At 39.7% G+C, this 20,418-nt stretch overlaps 1 protein-coding gene across 2 annotated transcripts in view; it reads right to left on the bottom strand.

The window, feature by feature from the left end:
* The window catches only part of itfg1 (integrin alpha FG-GAP repeat containing 1), a 261,975-nt gene that overhangs the window by 54,232 nt on the left and 187,325 nt on the right, over window positions 1-20,418 (bottom strand). For both annotated transcript variants that reach the window (XM_072279639.1, XM_072279638.1), the window contains exon 13: window positions 15,031-15,074. In XM_072279639.1, coding sequence (XP_072135740.1) covers window positions 15,031-15,074 — 44 coding nt within the window. The remainder of the gene's footprint in view (window positions 1-15,030; window positions 15,075-20,418) is intronic.

Below are 20,418 nucleotides of genomic sequence, written 5' to 3'. Positions count from 1 at the left end.
ACAGGTCCTCCAGTCCTGGCAACATCCTTACAAATTTTCTCTATACTCTTTCAAGCTTATTTATATGTTTCCTATAGGTAGGTGGCCAAAACTGCGTGCAATACTTCAAATTAGGGCTAAACAAATTAGGTCTTATATAACTTCAATATAACATCCCATCTCCTGTACTCATTACTTTGATTTATGAACGCCAATGTGCCAAAAACTTCACAACCCTATCTACCTGTGCTGCCACTTTCAATGAATTATGGACTTGCATTCCCAGATCTCTTTAGTCTGCTGCACTCCTCACTGCCCGACTATTCAATGTGTAAGACTTACCCTGCTTGGTCCTACCAATGTGCAACACCTTGCAATTGTCTGTATTGAATTCCATCTGCCATTTTTCAGTCCATTTTCCCAGCTGGTTCAGATTCCTCTGCTAGCTCTGAAAGTCTTCCTCGCTGTCCACTATATCCCCAATCTTGGTGTCATCTGCAAATTTGCCGAATTAGTTAACTGCATCATCATCCAGATGACAAACAATAATGGGCCCAGCACCGATCCCTGTGGAACTCCACTAGTCACAGGCCACCAGCCAGAGAGGCAACTATTTGCTACCACTATCTGGCTTCTCCCACAAAGCCAATATCTAACCCAATTTACTACCTCATCTTGAATGTCGAGCGACTGAACTTCCCTGATTAACCTCCCATGCAAGACCTTATCAAATGCATTGCTAAAGTCCATGTAGACAACATCTGTTGCCCTGCTTTTATCAGTTTTCTTAGTAAAGTCCTCAAAAAACTCTATAAGATTGGTTACACATGACCTACCATGCACAAAGCCCCATGCTAACTCTCTGTAATCAGTCTATCCAAGTACTCATATATCCAGTCCCATAGAATACCTTCCAATCTTTCGCACTACTGATGTCAGGCGCACCAGCCTATAATTTCCTGCTTATTGTTAGAGCCTTTCTTAAACAGCAGAACAACATTAGCTATTTTCCAATACTCCGATACCTCACATGTTGTTAAGGATGACTTAAATACTCTGCTAGGGCCCATGCAATTTCTGCACTTGCCACCCACAGGTCTGAGAGAACACCTTGTCAGGCCCTGGGGATTTACCTACCCTAATTTGCCTCAAGACAGCAAACGCCTACTCCTCTGTAATGTGTATAGGGTCCATGACCTCACTGCTGCTTTGCCTCTATTTTATAGACTCCGTGTCCGCCTCAGGAGTAAATACAAATGCAAAAAATCTATTTAAGACCCCCCTCATCCCTTTTAGCTATACACATAGATTACCATTCTGATCTTCCCTTGCAATTCTTTTGCTCTTAACATATCTGTAGAATTCCTTGGGATTCTCCTTCACCTTGTCTGCAAGAGAAACCTCATGCCTCCTTTTAGCCCTCCTGATTTCCTTCTTGTGTTCTTTTGCATTTCTTACACTCCATAAGGACCTTATTTGCTTCTACCTGTCTATACCTGCTATGCCCCTCCTCTTTTTTCCTAACCAGGACCTTAATATCTCCTGAAAACCAAGGTTCCCTAAACCTGTTATCTTTACCTTTTATTCTAACAGGCACATACAAGCTTTGTACTCTCACAATTTCACTTCTGAAGACCTCCCACTTGTCAGAAAAACAGCCTATCCCATTTCACATTTGCCAGACCCTTTCTGATACCATCAAAATTGGCCTTTCTCCAATTAAGAGTCTCAACCTACAGGCCAGACTTATCTTTTTCCCTACTCACTTTGAAACTAATGGCATTACGATCACTAGAAGTTTGTGCTTCCCTACACAAACTTCTGTCACCTGCCCTGATCAAAGTATCACGCACTCTCTCACTGGGATTTCCATGTAACGATTAAAAAAACCTTCTTGAACACATCTGACAAACTCTATCCCATCCAGTCCTTACGTATCAAGTCATTATGTAGAAAGCTAAAACCACCTACTATAACAACCTTATGTTTCTTTCAAAAATCTGTGATCTCCTTATAAATTTGTTGCTCTAAATCCCACGGACTATTGTATGGTCTGTAATATAGCCCCATTAACATGGTCACACCTTTCTTATTCAAAGTCAAAGTATATTTATTATCAAAGTATGTATACTTTACACAACCTTGAAATTCACCTTCTTACAGGCAGCTGCAAAACAGTGAAATCCAATAGGACCCATTAAAAACAAAAGAAGAACGTCAAATACCCAACATGCAGAGAAAAAAAATGAAAAAACGTGCGAACAATAAAAGTAAGCAAATAGCATTCTGGACTGAAATTCACAAAAGGGAGTCCACACTGTGATAGTTACAGGCCACAACCACAATTCCGTGCAGAGATCAGTAAACCTTGTGGAGCAGTGATTTGAACCGGCCCGCCCATCGCCTCCGGACCCCTCATCCTTTTCGATCTGGTATGGTGCCTAAGTCATCCAGACCTTGTTCTTGGACCCAGACCATGCCGCTTTGATATGCTCTTGGGCCAGTGCCCTGCCACCTCTATTCAGCCTGTACCCAACTTTTCCAATTTGGCTTGGCGTTCAAATCGATCAAACCATGGATCTTTCCTCACTCTCAGGTGCAGGTTTGGGCCCCACTGCTTTGACTCTGCATTGTCTCCACTCTCGTCGCCTCAGATCTGCTGAATCAAATTGACTCCAAGTCCGCATCAGCTGAACATTGGCTCATTCCCTGCTCTCCAACCTGGACCCTACCGCCTCGATTCAGCTTGTACACGCCGCACCGCAACCGTTCTGCACTTTTGAGACTTCAGTTCCCACCGTAAAAATGCCAGGTCATACAGGTGGTTCAAAATCTCTAGTCCGACAGGGAAGCTACCGTCTCAATCCCACCCATAAAGCCTCCCAAGTCTGCCCTGAATGAGCACTGCCATGACTAGTAATGCCAGCCCTTCCCCTTTAATCCCTCCTGCTCTGTCTCGTCTAAAATGACAGAATCCCGGAACAATGAGCTGCCAGTCCTGAAACCAAGTCTCACAACTGGCTGCAATATCATACTTCTATGTGTTTTTTCGTGCCCTGAGCTCATCATCTGCCTTTCCTCTGATACTTCTTGCACTGAAATATACGCAGCTCAGGACATTAGTTGCACCATGCTCAACCTTCTGATTCCTGACTTTGTCTCAGACCTTAACAACATCAATCTCTACAACCTCTCCATTATCTGTCCCTGCACCCTGGTTGCCATCTACGTGCATCTCTAGTTTAAACCACCCTAGTGAGCACTAGTAAACCTACCCACTAGGATATTAGTGCCCCTCCAGTTCAGGTGCAAAATGTCTCTTCTGTACAAGTCCCACCTTCCCTGGAAGAGAGCCCAATGATCCAAAATCTGATGTTCTCCCTCCTACACCAACTCCTCAGCCACGTGTTAAACTGTGCAATCATCCTTTCGTTTTCCTTACGAAATCTGTGCCAATAACAAGTTATGAGCAGAGCTAGTATGAAAACTGAAGATGTTGGCAAATAGTTTAATTTATTTCGGAGAAATAGCAGGCTATCAAGGACATGTACCATCACTCTCTGCTGTTCAATCTGATTACTGTGTTTTACAATTGTTCATTAAATCCCTGCTGCCTTTTCCAATTTAAAAAGCCACTCTATTTCTCCTTATCCATATCGTACTGCACAATTCTTCTAGCTCATGCAGTTTTTTCCCCCTTCTTCTCATTTCTCATGTTCACTGAACCAGTGATAATTCTCTCCTGTACTGCAGCTCCAGCTCCCACTCCAATCTTGTGTTGCTGTTGCACACTGCAGATGGGAATTCTTGATCATGCACAATTACTGCAACATCAAAAAATTCCCATCATACAGCTGTATGACCCCCTTAGGCAACAGTTGTACCAGATAGCAACTTGGATTGGAGTGAAAGAAAAACAACAAAGAGCAGCATAACTTCTGCAGATTTTCCACTGAGCGGTTGTTACTCGGCAATATAATGTTTTAAAAAGATGTAATTTGATTCTCTACAAATTTGATTCGTAATTAGGCATTAATTCAACTAACAGTATTGATCATGATGACTTACTGCAGCGGTCCCCAACCACCGGGCCGCAAAGCAGGTGCTACCGGGCCGCGAGGAAACGATATTATTTGGCGATAGGAGTCAGCTGCACCTTTCCTCGTTCCCTGTCACACCCACTGTTGAGCCATTACGCACGTGTCATGCTTTTCAGCGCGGGAAGGAGATCAACTCCTTGAGCTTGTCAATGACAGCAGGCTGAAAAGTATGCTTGACATAACATCTCTGCCGGCATTCTGGGTCAAAGTCAAAGCAAAAAATCCTGAGATAGCCACGAAAGCACTGAAAACGTTGCTTCCATTTCCAACATATCTCTGCAATGAATGCAACGAAAACTAAATTGCGGAATAGACTGGACATAAGGAACCCCCTTCGAGTATCGCTGTCTCCCATCACCCTTCGATAAGACCGTCTTGTTGCAGGAAAACAAGCCCAGGGCTCCCACTGATTCAGCGATATTGGTGCATTGCAATGATTTTATATGCTCATACGGGGAAAATATGCGCTGTGTCTTTAATATCCAAACGTTACTTAAAATGTTATGATGCTATTGACTTATATAACCATATAACAATTACAGCACGGAAACAGGCGATCTCTGCCCTTCTAGTCCATGCCGAACGCTACTCTCACCTAGTCCCACCGACCTGCACTCAACTCATAACCCTCCATTCCCTTCCTGTCCATATACCTATCCAATTTTTCTTTAAATGATAATATCGAACCTGCCTCTACCACTTCTACTGGAAGTTTGTTCAACACTTACTTCAAGCTCCTCTGTCCTCCCCTGATAATTGACTTATCACTATATTCATGCGAAGAAAATATGCGCTGTGTTTAATATTAAATTCGTTAGATAAACCCTTTTAGAAACAAAATTGAGTGTATTAGCTAATTATCACCTATATTCCAGTCGTGATTAACACCTTCCCCCCCGAACAGAATCGCCAAAAACGATTTGTAGTAAAAAACATACACGCATGCGCAAGTTACGCATGCGCGCTGGTGCCCGCGCAAGGCTTCATGGTCATTGTAGTCTTTATCGGGGTAAACCCAGCGTATTTGACTGCTACTCTTGGCTGTTGGCAACCCTACCACCACCACTTCCCCCCTGCCCCCTCCACCCCCCCCCCCCCCCCCCCCCCCCCCAGTCGGCCAGTCCGCAAGAATATTGTCAATATGAAACCGGTCTGCAGTGCGAAAAAGGTTGGGGACCCCTGACTTACTGGACTAAGATAGAGCAATACAGTATTATGCAGAAGGAAGAAAAATCATCAAAGATTTTAAAAAAAAGTAATTAATTGTCAAGTGTCTTAAGAAGATTGATAAATGTCCATTAAACTTTGTATAAAAGTTCCTGAATGGGTAACTCACAGTTTATTATATTGCATTCTTCATCCATTCACAGGCTATATTTAGACATGAAATTCTCTGAACATTTTTAAAATCTCGTCTATTTTCTGGTCAAGGGAATACGTATGTAGTCTTCTTCATAAGTTTGATTCTTCATAGTCTCCCTGCACCAATTCTTTAGCCACACATTGAGTAACTGAGTGACAAAGTATGACTGAGGAGTTAGTTGGTATAGGGGGAAGGCTTCAGGTTTCTGGATCAATGGGATCTCTTTAGGGAAGGTATGACCTGTACAAAAAGGATGGTTACACCCGAACTCGAAGGTTCTAACATCCTTGCAGGTGGGCATGCTAGAGCTGTTGGGTAGGGTTTACACTACCTTTGGCAGGTGGATGGGAACTGGAATGATAGGGCTGGGGATGAGGCAGTTGGTATACAAGCTGATGCAGTGCGTAGTGTGATTGTATGGAAGGACAGGCAAATGAAAGGCCAAAATCGTAGTTAGTGGCATGAGTTGAGGTGCACCACGCGGGCAAAATTAAAAAAGGCGATGAATGCTTGACTAAAGTTGTTATATTTGAATACATGCAGTATACAGAATAAGGTAGATGTCCTTGTAGAAGTTAGAGACTGGCAAGTACAACATGGGCATCACTGAGTCGTGCCTGAAAGAAGATCATAGCTGGGAGCTTAACATCAAAGGACATACCTTGTTTTGAAAGGACAGACAGGTAGGCAAAAGGGCTGGGGTGGCTCAATTGGTAAAAACTGAAATCAAATCCTTAGAAGGAGGTGACATGGATCAGAAGATGCAGAATCCTTGAAGGTTGAGTTAAATAATTGCAAGGGTGAAAACACCCTGATGGGGGTTATATACAGGCCTCTGGAATAGTAGACAGTATGTGGGGCACCATAGAAAAAGCATGCAAGAAGGGCACCTGTGGGGGATTTCAATATGCAGGTTGATTGGGAAAATCAGATTGGTGCTGCATCCCAAGAGAGGGAATGCCTACGAAATAGCTCTTTAGAACAGCTTGTGGTTGAGCCCAATAGGAGAAAGGCAATTCTGGTTTGGGTGTTGTGCAATGAACCAGATTTGATTAGGGAGCTTTCGGTAAAGGAATCCTTAGGAAACAGTGATGATAAAATAATAGAATTCCCCCTGTAGCTTGAGGGAGAAGCTAAAGTCAGATGTATCAGTATTACAGTGGAGTAAAAAGAATTACAAGGGTATGAAAGAGCAGCCGGCCAAAGTTGATTGGAAGGGGACATTGTTCGGGATGACAGCAGAACAGCAACGGCTGGAGTTACGGGGGGTAATTCAGAAGGCGCAGGACAGAAACATCCCAAAGATGAAGAAGTATTCTAAAGGGAGGATGAGGCAACCATGGCTGAGAAGGGAAGTCTAAGAGCATAAAAACAAAAGAGGGCATATAATATAGCAAAAATTAGAGGGAAGTTAGAGAATTGTGAAGCTTTTAAAAACCAACAGAGGGCAACTAAAGAAGCCTTAAGAAGAGAGAAGATGAAATATGAAGGCAAGCTAGCCAATAACAGAAAAGAGAATAACAAAACGTTTTTCAGACATATAAAGAGTAAAAAGACAGTTGGGAGTACATATTGGACTGCTGGAAAATGACACTGGAGAAGTAGTAATGGGGGACAAAAAATGGCAGATGAATTTAATATATTCTGTTTCAGTGTTCACTGTGGATGACACTAGCAGTATGTCAGAAATTTGCGTCAGAGAGCAGAAATGAATGTAGTTACTATTACTATGAAGGTGGTGCTTGGGAAACTGAAAGGTCTGAAGGTAGTTAGGTCCAGAGGTCTGGAAAATTGCAAATGTCACTGCACTCTTTAAGAATGGAGGGAGGCAGAAGAAAGGAAATTATAGGCCTGTTAGCCTGACTTCAGTAATTGCGAAGATGTTGCAGTCCATTATTAAGGATGAATTTTTGGGTTACTTGCAGGCACATGATAAAGTAGGCCAAAGTCAGCATAATTGCCTTAAAGGGTAATCTTGCTTGACAAATCTGTTGGAATTCGTTGAAGAAATAACAGGCAGGATAGGCAAAGGAGAGTTAGTGGATATTGTTTACTTGGATTTTCAGAAAGCCTTTGACAAGGTGCTGTATATGAGGCTGTTTAACAAGATAAGAGCCCATGGTATTACAGGAAAGATACTGAAGGGTTTCGGATCAAAACGCCAACTGTACTTTTTTTCATGGATGCTGTCTGATTTGCTGAGTTCCTCCAGCATTTTATGTGTGTCGCTTGGATTTCCAGCAACTGCAGATTATCTCCTGTTGTGATAGATAGAAGTTTGAGTGACTGGCAGGAGGCAACGAGTGGGAATAAAGGGGGCCTTTTCAGTTTGGCTGCCGGTGAATAATGGTGTTCTGCAGGGATCAGTGTTGGGGCTGCTTCTTTTCACATTATACATCAGTAATTTGGATGACAGAATTGATGGCTCTGTAGCCAAGTTTGCTGATGATATGAAGATAGGTGGAGGGGCAGGTAGTCTGCCCAGGACTGGAAGAATGGGCAAAGAAGTGGCAGATGGAACATAGTGTAGGGAAGTGTATGGTCTTGCACTTTGGTCAAGGAATAAATGCATAGACTATTTTCTAAATAGGGAGAAAATTAAAAAAATCAGAGCTGCAAAGAGCCTTGGGATTTCAAGTGGATTAGAATACAAGAGCAAGGATGTAATGCTGAGGCTTTATAAGCATTGCTTATACTGCACTTAGAACACTGTGAGCAGCTTTGGGCCTCTTATCTAAGAAAAGATCGGCATTGGAGAGCGTCCAGAGGAGATACACAAGAACAATCTGGGAATGAAAGGGTTAAGATATAATGAGCACTTGATGGGTCAGGGCCTGTACTCGTTGGGGTTTAGAAGAATCGGGGGCGGGGGGGAATCTCTTTGAAACCTATTGAATATTGAAAGGCCTGAACAGAGTGGGTGTTTCCTACAGTGAGTCTAGGACCGGAGGACACACCCTCAGAGTGGAGTGAAGTCTATTTAGAACTGACATGAAGGGAAATTTCTTTAGCCACAGGGTAGTGAATCAGTGGAATTCATTGCTATAGACACCTGTGAGAGCGAAGTCATTGCATATGTTTAAAATGCAGGTTCTTGGTTAATCAGGGCATCTAAGGTTATGGGGAGAAGGCAGGAGAATGGGACTGAAAAGGATAATAATTCAGCCATGATGGAATGGCGCAGCAGACTCGATGGGCTGACTGGCCTCATTCTGCTCCTACATCTTACAGTCTTAGAACAATTAAACTCCAAATTGTTGAATCTCTGGTGAGCTTCTCCAAGAACTACTTTCTCTTATTCTGTAGGGCTCGAAACTCAATGCAGTATTCCAAACAAGGCTCTATTCAACTGTCCCATATCACTCCAGTCTCCTTGAAAGAAAGACTGAAGTTGCATTAGTCTTCTAGAATACTTTTCACATCTGTCTGTTATTTCTTAGACTCAAAATGTCTTTCCTGCTACATGATTCCTAATTTATCAGCATTTAGAAAGTACTTTGAATTTTCTCTGTTTTGTGTGGAATAAATAAACTCTGCTGCTGTTTTGTTGACTTGATGCAACTAGATCATCTCTTAACTTCTTGTTTTCATCTATATTATTTACTGTGTCTTGTAACTTTGATTTACATGAAATTCAGCATACGCTATTCCTTTACCATCCACCAAAAATATTTAAAAGTGACCAAAAATGAAGTGGCAATAATTGTCATTAAAGAGCCAACTGTTTCACATCAACTAGAAAAAAATTAAATATGTCAAAGGGTTTGGAAAATAAGCAAATTAAAGTCGATTTCTGTAATGCAACATATCAAAAAGAGTGAAACAGCTTTTAGGTAATTTCATTCAAAGCATAATTCCTAAACATTAAGCTTGTGGTGTTTTTCAACATTTCAATGACTTTAAAACATTTATGAATTGATCTTACTTCACTTTCCTTTATAAATCTATGCTGACATTATTGAAATAATCTTTGGATTTTTTAAACTGGTTGCCTTGCTCTCTGTTACATGACGGTTTCTAGATGCATTGTTGTCCGATAATAATCTCACTCAATAAATGAAAAGAACTGGCTCTGCTGATCTTTCCTGTCTTATATCAAAAGCCAAATATTTTATTACATTAATATATGAGTACATACTTCTTTACTGTTTTCTTTTTCCTTCTGTGAAACATACAGATCACCAAGTGTAATTTCTCTGCTCATGAAGGGAAACAGTTATAGGCTGTCCTTTCATTTTGATGCATGAGCAGCCATGCCGCCAACATAAGGTACACCCAGTAGGAACCACGATGATCAGAACAGCACATTTTAACAACTGAAAAGTACTGCATGACGCCAAGCTAAGAACTGGCTGAGCTAAATGTACATATGGTTGACAAATTTAAATGCTACATAGAACATTCAAACCCTCCACATGGCCTTTGGTCTTTGCCAGTTGATGTAAATATTAATCTACAAGGAGAGATGGGGTAGAACAAAAATGTTCAAAGACTTTACAGATTGTATACTAATCCTAATTTAGCACTGTTATTTAAAAGATTTTCAAGAACTGAAAACATGATTTTTCATGATGTACAACACTTCCTAGTGCAAGACTTCTGTGAGCATGAACCTAAATGCTAAATGAATACAGAGCAGCTGTCAGTTCAACTCAAAATGAGGTCAACTTATCCATTCAGAGTAAGTCAAATGTTTACACTTCTTCAAAAAAATTACCAACTATTTACACAGAACATAAGAAAATAGGGGCAGGCCATCAGACCCTGAAGCCAGTCCCACCATTCAACGTAATCATGCTGCTCTATGCTGGCCTAACTCATTTCAATGTCCATTCCCCTGAACCCTTAATTCTTCATTCAAATAATTACCATGTCCTCTTCAAATACATTAAATGATCAGGCCACCTTGGTGGCTGAACATTTCAGAGATTCGCTATACTTTGAAAAATTTCCATGAACCTCAGTTTTGATTGACTAGCCCCTTACTTCGTAGTTACAACCTCTTGTTCATGATTTTCCCACTGGCGAAAATGTCTTAACATGTTGTCAAGCCACTTCATGATCTAAAGTTGGCATTTCTCTTTTGGTTCCTTGTGGTAAGTTAGAATATACTGTTTTACAAAGGTAGCAGTGTTTACAGCAGATAATGAAATTTAATCTTCAAATTTGTAAAGTGGTTTCAAGGCAAATAAGTAAACCATAAAAGCTGAATATACATCAGTAAACAAAGTACTAAAGTAGGCCGACAGAAAGCATACAAAAATCCCGTTTCATGATATATCAGAACATACTGAAAGGCCTGAACAGAGTGGATGTGGAGAGGATAGTTCCCTGAGTAGGAGAGTCTAGGATCTGAGGGCACAGCCTCAGTATAAAAAGATACCTGTTTAGAACTGAGATGAAGAGTAATTTTTTTCAGCCAGTGGGTGATAAATTGGTGGGGCTTGTCACAGAGAACTATAGAGGCCAAGTCAATGCATGCATTTAAGCAAAGATGGGTAACTTCCTGATTGATAAAGGTATTAAGGGTTACAGGGAGAAAGTGAGAAAATGGGATTAAGGAGAAAAACTCAGCCGTGATTGAATGCTAGAGAAGATTTGTTAGGTTGAATAACTTAAGTCTGCTTATATATGAAAATAAAACAATTGTTCAGTAAGAATAGCATTAAGGCTGGGAATTCAATTCATTTTTGGATGTTGAAATGAGCACAAGGAATACATGAGGCAAAAGACAAAACAGACTTCAAAGATGAGGAAACAAAATGCTTATAGCCAGGGAAAAGGAGTTCTTTTCTGCTAATTTCATGTTTACCTTGGAGGTACATCAACTGTGCCCACATGGATCCCCAAAAGAATCATTTTCAGCCCCATCCCCTCCTGATTATTTATATGAATGACATTCTTGACACAGCTTCACCAAATTCACACACTGTGCTGACACGGAATAAATTGCATGGTCATGGATAATGGACAAGAAAGTGCCCCACTGAATAAAAATGAGAATCGCAGAAGCACTTCCTTTGTTGAAAATTATGCCCTGATCTGTCCAAATCAAAACAACAGCATTTTACCTCCATCATAAAACTGTTTAAAAGCCAGAGAGTAGCTTCCACAGGGGCAATGATGGAAAATGTACTCTCCATGAAGTAGCTGCATTACATCCTTATCTTCAAGCAATACTCATTAAACACCAGAAGAAAAGAGAAGAGGTATCAGGCTCTTGTGGGGATTGCAGCACCTGTCATTCCTGGGAGTTTTCTCACTTTTGAAAACCCAAGAACAAGTACTGCAAGACAAACAAAAGTATTCTCCAAGCCTCCAATTTGACCATGATGTGCTCCACTATGGAGTACAGTGCTCCTTCCTCAATCAATAGTCATAGCACCAAGGTGTTAGATTTGCAACCAAGGAGGACAATTTATTTCATTGCTGGAGCACTTAAGTCAGTTTTTGTTGCACTGGCTTTGGTACTAGTAAATATCACTTCCCCTGACAGTGAAGCCTCCATTAGCTATTTTGCCAATTGCATCTTTGCAAGCTCACCACACATGATCCACTGTCAGTCAAAAAGCATACTTAGATCACATTTCAAATTGAAGAAATCCTCATGGGATTAACTACAATGATACACCTTCTTTAACAGTAAAGACCAATGGAAGTACAAAGTCACAGACAAAGGTCTATCATTGACCCTACAGAATCACACCCCAGAATAGCTCTTCTTCATTACTCCTGGACTGACCTGAACAAAATCCAAATCAAAGGTGACGCGGCTACCTTTGCTGGTACAATGTGGCAAACACAATAAAGGGTTAATTATGAAAGAAGAAGATCCAATGAATTGAGAGAGGAGAAGACGACTTTCCAACACACAATCAAAGACTGGTCATTCCCATAATTTTCAAGGCACATAGGCAAAACACTTATGCAGTCACTTCAGATGTCACATCCATCTTTTGCTTTGATTACATCGTCTGAAAGTGAATTTCCAGGCTCAAAAATAAGGCTACTACCATATGAGTTCAGCAGACAACTATACCAGTATTAATGAGGTTGGAAAAAGCTATCAAATATGCGGAAAATGTCATTACTACTTAGCCTGCATCTATCGTTTTGACTAATTTAGGAAAGCTGCTAGATATCATAGACTATTTGTAAAGCAAATGAACATTTTCACAGACACAATTTTATTTTTTAGGTTCCATATAATTATCTATGATGTTTTTATTTATTGGGATTACTAATGACTACCATCCAAATTCTTACTTCCTTTTAACTTTTCTGGGAAGGTGAGATTTTAAGTGTTACCAATGAAAGAAAGATGCTTGTGTATTAGGTTCTGGCATAATAATAATAATACGTGTTATTTGGGTGTCAGATAATGGAGACGGACTGCTTGAGTCGGGGAGCTGAACTGGCAGTTATATGCCTATTTGTCTTATATTTTTGAAGGAGTTTATGTCTTACAGTTAATTTGCTTCAGTATGTTCCTTCTTAAGATCCATTACTGAAACAATCGTTACTTCATTCAACAAAACTGTATGAACGCTGTTGTACGCTTATACATTGGTTTTCACTGTGCTGCTCTCAAATTGCATCATTTTGTCACTATTTTCAAACAGGTGAAAATGAATTTTTGATACCCACACTTTCATCATTGTAGATAATTTAGAACATTGCTTCATTGATCATACAGAGACATATATCTTATAGTGCTGACACTGATGTTTCTCTACACGAACACAATGTACAGAAGTACAATTCTTCTCATTCATGCTTTCTTTACTTTAAATTTATTATCATAGAGCTGTACAGCAAAAAGGGAATTTCTAAAACAATTTTCCACAATTCTTGTCAAGTATTATTTATATTTACTGAGTTAATGTAAGCAACTTCTAGCAAACCATCAAATGCATTCACTGGCTCCTTCACTCCAAATGAACTGTATTCTCATTAGTTATTCATTAGGATCAAATTTAAACAGACACATTTGCAAACCTTTTAGACTTGTATTTTCAACATGTTGAAACACACAGGACATTGACTGAAGTGAATAGACTGGCTGTGGCAATCTCAAATCCCTTTACAAGAAACTGAAAACAATCAGTGCTACTGTTAATTTCTAAACAGTTACAAGTACATGTAGGCAACTGTGGCATAGGTGCAAAAACTGCAAACTGTCATAATAAAACAGGTGTAAAGAAATTGCCTGTACCTTTAAGTCCTTTTTGTTTGTAAAACTTAACCATAATAGCAAAGTGAGAAATGAAGCTCTTAATGCAATGCATATTACTAGGTGTAGGCTGTCAGATGAAATCAATTGTAGATTATAATGTAACCAACATGAATATAAGAAAAATAGCTTGGAGTGAAGGAAAATAATATATCAGGGAAGAAGTAAAAACTAGCTTATTAAATATCACGTAAGCATTGAAGTGAGTTAGAGGAAAGTAAAATAGAGCGGATTACATAACACCTGTAATACACTATCAGCAAGCTTGGAAACTTAAATTACATTTAATTTGGGAACTATTAAAATGATCACACCTATACTGAATCACTTTAGTTTGTGATATCTTGAAAATAAAGTCAGCAAAGAAAATATATATAGAGGTTCAATTCTAATGTAGAAATATATTGTATTTCTCTTAGTCTAGGCTTGGAGACTTTGAAATGTACTGAGTTTCCTCACATACTGTAAGCTTGCGAAGCAGGATTTAAATGTTCCCCTGTCATTAATCAGACTTGTGCATTGTAAAACACCTAAGCCTTTGAGGATGATAAGGTGAGCCAAAAATTTTATGGTCATATTCATCACAATACAATCTTCAAGATGCCTGACTAGCTTTGCAATCCCAGGGAACAAGGATGGGATAGTAATTGTAATTCTAACCCTCAAAGTGTAAATTAATTATTATACAAAGAATTCATATCTCCTACAGAGTAGAAAAAGATTGTCATATTTCAGTCCAAGAAAAGAAAACAAAGTCACTCATATAATAGGTAGAACATCTATGAGAAATGGATCCACTTTTGAAACTATCTCAAATTATTTTGATTACATTATTGTGAGAAGGACACCAACATATTAGATTCTTCCTCCATATTCAAATGTAGTAAACTTTGATTATTTGAACAAAAACAACTCAGATTTGGGAAAACGATCTAACCTAATCAATTTATTATTTTCGCACGGCTATTCTTATCGTATTAAATAACTTTAACATATAACCCTTTTTTGTAATTATTGGCCATTTCTATATTGGGTTCATTTTAACTATTTTTAATCAATAACTGTTCAAATGACCTCTATCAATTTAACATGTAAAGCACGAGTGCTGTGGTCAAAAGAACAACACTTAAGAACTTGCGTTGTGTTATTTTCTAATCGAACCAACTTTGTAATTTCATGATGTCATGTAAAAGGGAAGCTTTAACAACACATGCTGCAAAGCAAAATGCTTAGTAATGATATGGATCAAACATTTTTCAAAAACCATTTCTATCCTGTTCAAGCTTTTTTGAACTTGCAAGAATGGTGAAATTAAACATTGCTTTATTTAGATATAGTAACAAAGCAGTACTTACTGTTACTTTGTGAGGACAATCACTGGAACACAGTCCACTGAGAACTAAAGACAAAATGAAATAATTGATGTTAAAAACAAGGCTTAAAATTGACATTGATGAACTAGATTTTGACAAAGAGTTTGTACATGGAGAATGAAGTACAAATGTTCTTCCAGCGAAGCCTGGACAGAGGACAAGTAAGATATACAAGTTATTAGATCTACATTTTTAGTTTGGAAATTCCAGTTTTAAATTTAGTTAAATAATGAAACAAAGTGAATCCAAAAGTAGCAAGCTAAGAGTGCAAGCTTCTCTGCAGTAAAAATTGACCAAGTTTGAAATTCACTACGAGCTAGTAAGTGAAATCATGCAACAATAAACTCCACGAGCAACTACATTATAAATCCAATTACTAATAATGGAAATAGCTGATATAAAAGAATGACAAAAACACCAGTAATGTTTTATAGGCAGAAGAGGCATATTGGATATAATAATTGAAATATTATTTTCTGTATTTTGATAGCAAAATGCTTAAACAATTCCAAAATATTTCTTTAAATTTCAATTAACACAAAAATTAATAAAAAAAATTAAAGATTACCCAATGGAAGACTATTTTGCACTATTAGCTCCAATAACTGAAGGTTTGTAAATGCTAGGTTGATGTAGTACTCCAGTATGGACAATTTATATTGTTAAGAAATTCCCCGCATCTAGTATTGCACATGGAGCTTCAAAAGTATTTTTTTTTTCTTAAGCAATGTACATTGCTTTGGTTTCAATTTAGATTCTTTCTGTCTACCACCCACAACACTATCACAGAATTAAAATATGCATATTACCTTTTATATTTTTACCCTGAATGTTCACATTTTCTGAACATTAAGCTGATATTCCGCCAGACAAATAAACTTTCAATGAAATTCTACTGCAGGTCTCTAATCAATCAGTAAAAACAAATGCACATTTACATCTAAATGCCGCAAAATTACTAATAATTCTTCCTAATATCCAGAGTGTCGCTTCTAAAAATCTTGAGTGCATTAACTAATGTTCAATTTAACTTTTTAAGATAGGATTAAGATTTCGATCAGCATATTGATTTGACAAACCAAACTGGCAAGGTTATCACAGAAGAGTAACTTGTGGAGTCTGCCAGTGATTGCTTCTTAGAGCAGTATATTACATCAGTGGTCCCCAATCACCGGGCCGCAAAGCATGTGCTACGAGGAAATGATATGATTTGGTGATATGAGTCAGCTGCACCTTTCCTCATTCCCTGTCACGCTCACTGTTGAACTTGAACGCACGCGAGGTCATTACACACACGTCATCCATGTCAGCGCGGGAAGAAGATCAACTGCTCGAGCTTGCAAATGACGGCAGGCTGAAAAGTATGTTTGACATAACATCTCTGCCAGCATTCTGGATCAAAGTCGAGGCTAAATATCCTGAGATAGCCATGAAAGGTGGCTATCCTAGGCTTATACTCGTTGGAATTTAGAAGATTGAGGGGGGATCTTATTGAAACATATAAAATCCTAAAGGGATTGGAGAGGCTAGATGCAGGAAGATTATTCCCGATGTTGGGGAAGTCCAGAATGAGGGGTCACAGTTTGAGGATAAAGGGGAAGCCTTTTAGGACCGAGATTAGGAAAAACTTCTTCACACAGAAAGTGGTGAATCTGTGGAATTCTCTGCCACAGGAAACAGTTGAGGCCAGTTCATTGGCTATATTTAAGAGGGAGTTAGATATGGCCCTTGTGGCTAAAGGGATTGGGGGTATGGAGAGAAGGCAGGTACAGGGTTCTGAGTTGGTTGGTCAGCCATGATCATACTGAATGGCGGTGCAGGCTCGAAGGGCTGAATGGCCTACTCCTGCAACTATTTTCTATGTTTCTATGAAAGCACTGAAAACGTTACTTCCATTTCCAACATATCTCTGTGAAGTGGAGTTTTCTGCAATGAATGCAACGAAAACTAAATCGCAGAATAGACTGGACATAAGGAACACCCTTTGAGTATCGCTATCTCCCATCACCCCTTGATGGCACCGTCTTGTTGCAGGAAAACAAGCCCAGGGCTCCCACTGATTCAGCGATACTGGTGTGTTGCAATGATTTTATATGTTCATATGGGGAAAATATGTGTTGTGTGTTTAATATCCAAACGTTACTTAAAATGTTATGATGCTATTGACTTATAAGTGGCTTATAACTGACATCATTATATTCATGCGAGGAAAATATGCGCTGTGTGTTTAATATTAAATTTGTTAGATTAAACCCTTTTAGAAACAAAATTGAGCGTATTAGCAACTTATAAGTGATTTATAGTTGACTTATCACCTATATTCCAGTCGTGATTAACCACCCCCCCGCCCCCCACCCCAGGGTTGCCAACTGTCCCATATTAGCCGGATATCCCGTATATTGGGCTAAATTGATTTGTCCTGTATTTCCCCCACAAAGGTAGAGCGTTTCTATAAAACCTTTTGTGCCGAAATGGCGTAAAGTGAAGAAGCAATTACCATTAATTTATATGGGAAAATTTTTGAGCGTTCCCAGACCCAAAAAGTAACCTACCAAATCATACCAAATAACACATAAAATCTAAAGTAACACTAACATATAGTAAAAGCAGGAATGATATGATAAATACACAGCCTATATAAAGTAGAAATAATGTATGTACAGTGTAGTTTCACTGAACAGAATCGCCAAAAATGATTTGTAGAAAAAAATTGGCACGTACACGCATGCGCACCTAGGTGCCCGCACAAGGCTTCATGGTCATGGTAGTCTTTCTCAGGGTAAACACAATGTATTTGACTGCTACTCTTGTCTGTTGGCAACCCTTCCGTCGCCCATCCCCCCAGTCCACAAGAATATTGTCAATAATAAACCGGTCCGCGGTGCAAAAAAGGTTGGGGACCCCTGTATTACATAACCTACCTGGGAAAAGTTTTATTTTAGACTTGGTCTTTTGTAAAGAGGAAGATTAATAGAGATTTTGTGGCTAAGAATCCCTTCAGAAGCAGAGACTACCGCATGGTATTGTTCCAGATACAGTCTGAAGGTGAACTCTCCAGGTCCGTATCAGTGTTTTCAACTTAAAAAAGGGCAATTACAATGGTATGAAGATGGAATTTTCAGAGACATTCGAGTAGTGGTAGATAATTAAACAACACAGCACAAAAGCTGGAGGAACAGAAAAGAGTACAGACCCGTCATCTGGACTGGAGAAAAAAAGATGAGGAGTCAGAGTTAGAAGGTGGGGGGAGGGGATGAAGAAACACAAGGTGATAAATGAAATCCGGTGGGGAAGGGGTGAAGTAAAGAGCTGGGAAGTTGATTGGTGAAAGAGATACAGGGCTGGAGAAGGGGGAATCTGATAGGAGAGTTCAGAAGGCCATGGAAGAAAGGAAGCATTTTGTGCGTGTTGCTTGGATTTCCTGCATCTGCAGATTTTTCTCATTTGAAGATAATTAAACATCTCGTTCATAAGGTAGGATCATAATAGATCAGCAATAATGATACTAAATGACCCAGGAGGCTTGAGGGGGCGGGCAACACTTATTTTCTTGCATTCTTGTTATCGAGGATATAATGTGATTTAAAGGTTCCTTATAACTAGATCAGCAACATTTATTAGGCTTTAAAAATGTTTACCTTTATAAATTGGATGAATAGAATGTGAAGAAAAGGAAATCTTTTGCAGCTATGATGCAAAACCCATCTACAGGACCTTAGAAGGAATACAGCATAGATTCACCAGAATATTAGAAAAACTCTGAGCGATGAATGGATGGATTTGGAAGTAAGTGTTTATAAACTTGGCCATATTCCTGAAATAAATAATTTTGTAGGATGAATTGCTTTAGGCTTTTAGGGCTGAATAGATGTTAGTCATTCAGGAGAAAAGAAGCATTCTTTACCCAAAAGTATAGAAAATGGAAAAAATGCTTGCATAATTAATAATTTGAAACCTGAGACTGGTAGTTTGTTGCATGCTGGGAACATAAAAAGATAAAACAGTCAAAGTAGATGAATGGAACCAAGCTATACACCAGAATGCCAGAGAAACTCAGCAGGTCAGGAAGCATCCACTTAAATGAATAAACAGTTGATGTTTCAGACCGAGACTCTTCTTTAGGACTGGAAAGGGGGAAGATGGCAGATTAAGGTGGTGGGAGGGAACAGAGAATAGCTTGAAGGTGATAGGTGAAGCCAGGTGGGGAGTGGGTAAGAAAGATAAAGGGTTGGGGAGAAAAGATTGTGAAAGGAGAGGAGAGTGTCCATAGACAAAAGGGGGAAGAGGAGGGGACCCAGAAGAGATGATAGGCAGGTGAGAAGAGGCAAGTGGCTAGAGTGAAGGGAAGTAGAAGAGGGGAGTTGGGAGGGTATTTTTTTACTGGAAGGAGAAATTGATATTCATGCCATCAGGTTGGAGGCCTGAGGGAATGCAAGGTGTTGCTCCTCCACGCTAAGGGTGGCCTCATCTTGGCACGAGAGGTGGCTATGGAATGACACAGTGGAACATGTTTGGCCACTGGGAAGCTCTGTTTTTGGCGGATAGGGCAGAGGTGCTAGATGAAATGCTCCTCCAATTTTCGACAGGTCACACAAATGTTGAGGAGGCTGCACTGGGACTGCCAGACATAAAAGATGACTCCCAGCAGATTCGCAGGTGAAGTGAAGCGTCGTCTCAACTGGAAGGACTGTTTGGAGTTCTGAGTGGAGGTGAATGGGCACATGTAGCACTTTGACTGCTAGCAGGGATAAGTGCTGGGAGGGACAAGTGGACAAGGGAATTACAGAGGTGGTGATCCCAGTGGAAAGGTGGGTGGAGAGGTAAAGATATTTTTGGAGGCAAGATCCCTTAGGAGATGGAGGAAGTTGCGGTGTATGATATTTTGGAATGCCTAGGCTCATGGGGTGATAGGTAAGGGCAAAAGGAACTATTAATGTTAAGGTGGCTGGAAAATGCTCAGGAAATGGAGGAGATGCAGATCAGGGCAGTATCAATAGTGGAGGAAGGAAAACCCTGTTCTTTGAAGGAGGAGGACATCTATGATGTCCTTGAAAGGAAAGTCGCATACTGGGAGCAGATGTAGTGGAGACGAAGGAACTGAGAAAAGGGAATAGCATTTTTTTATATAGGAGATAAGTTGGGTCAAAGGTATAGCCAAGATAACTGTACGGATCAGTAGTTTTATAAAAGATGTTGGTCAACCGTTTGTCTCCAGAGACGGAGACAGTGATATCAAGAAAGGAGAGGGTGGTGTCAGAAATGGTCCAAGTGAATTTAAGGTCAGAGTGGAAGTTAGAGGCGAAGTTAATGAAATTGACAAGATCAGCATGGGTGCATGAAGCAACAGTAATACAGCTGTCAATGTAATGG

The sequence above is a fragment of the Mobula birostris genome, chromosome 15, assembly GCF_030028105.1.
Source record: "Mobula birostris isolate sMobBir1 chromosome 15, sMobBir1.hap1, whole genome shotgun sequence".
Classification (NCBI taxonomy): domain Eukaryota; kingdom Metazoa; phylum Chordata; class Chondrichthyes; order Myliobatiformes; family Myliobatidae; genus Mobula; species Mobula birostris.
The sequence above is the reverse complement of the archived record's forward strand: the minus strand, read 5'-3'. Positions and strand labels throughout refer to the sequence as shown.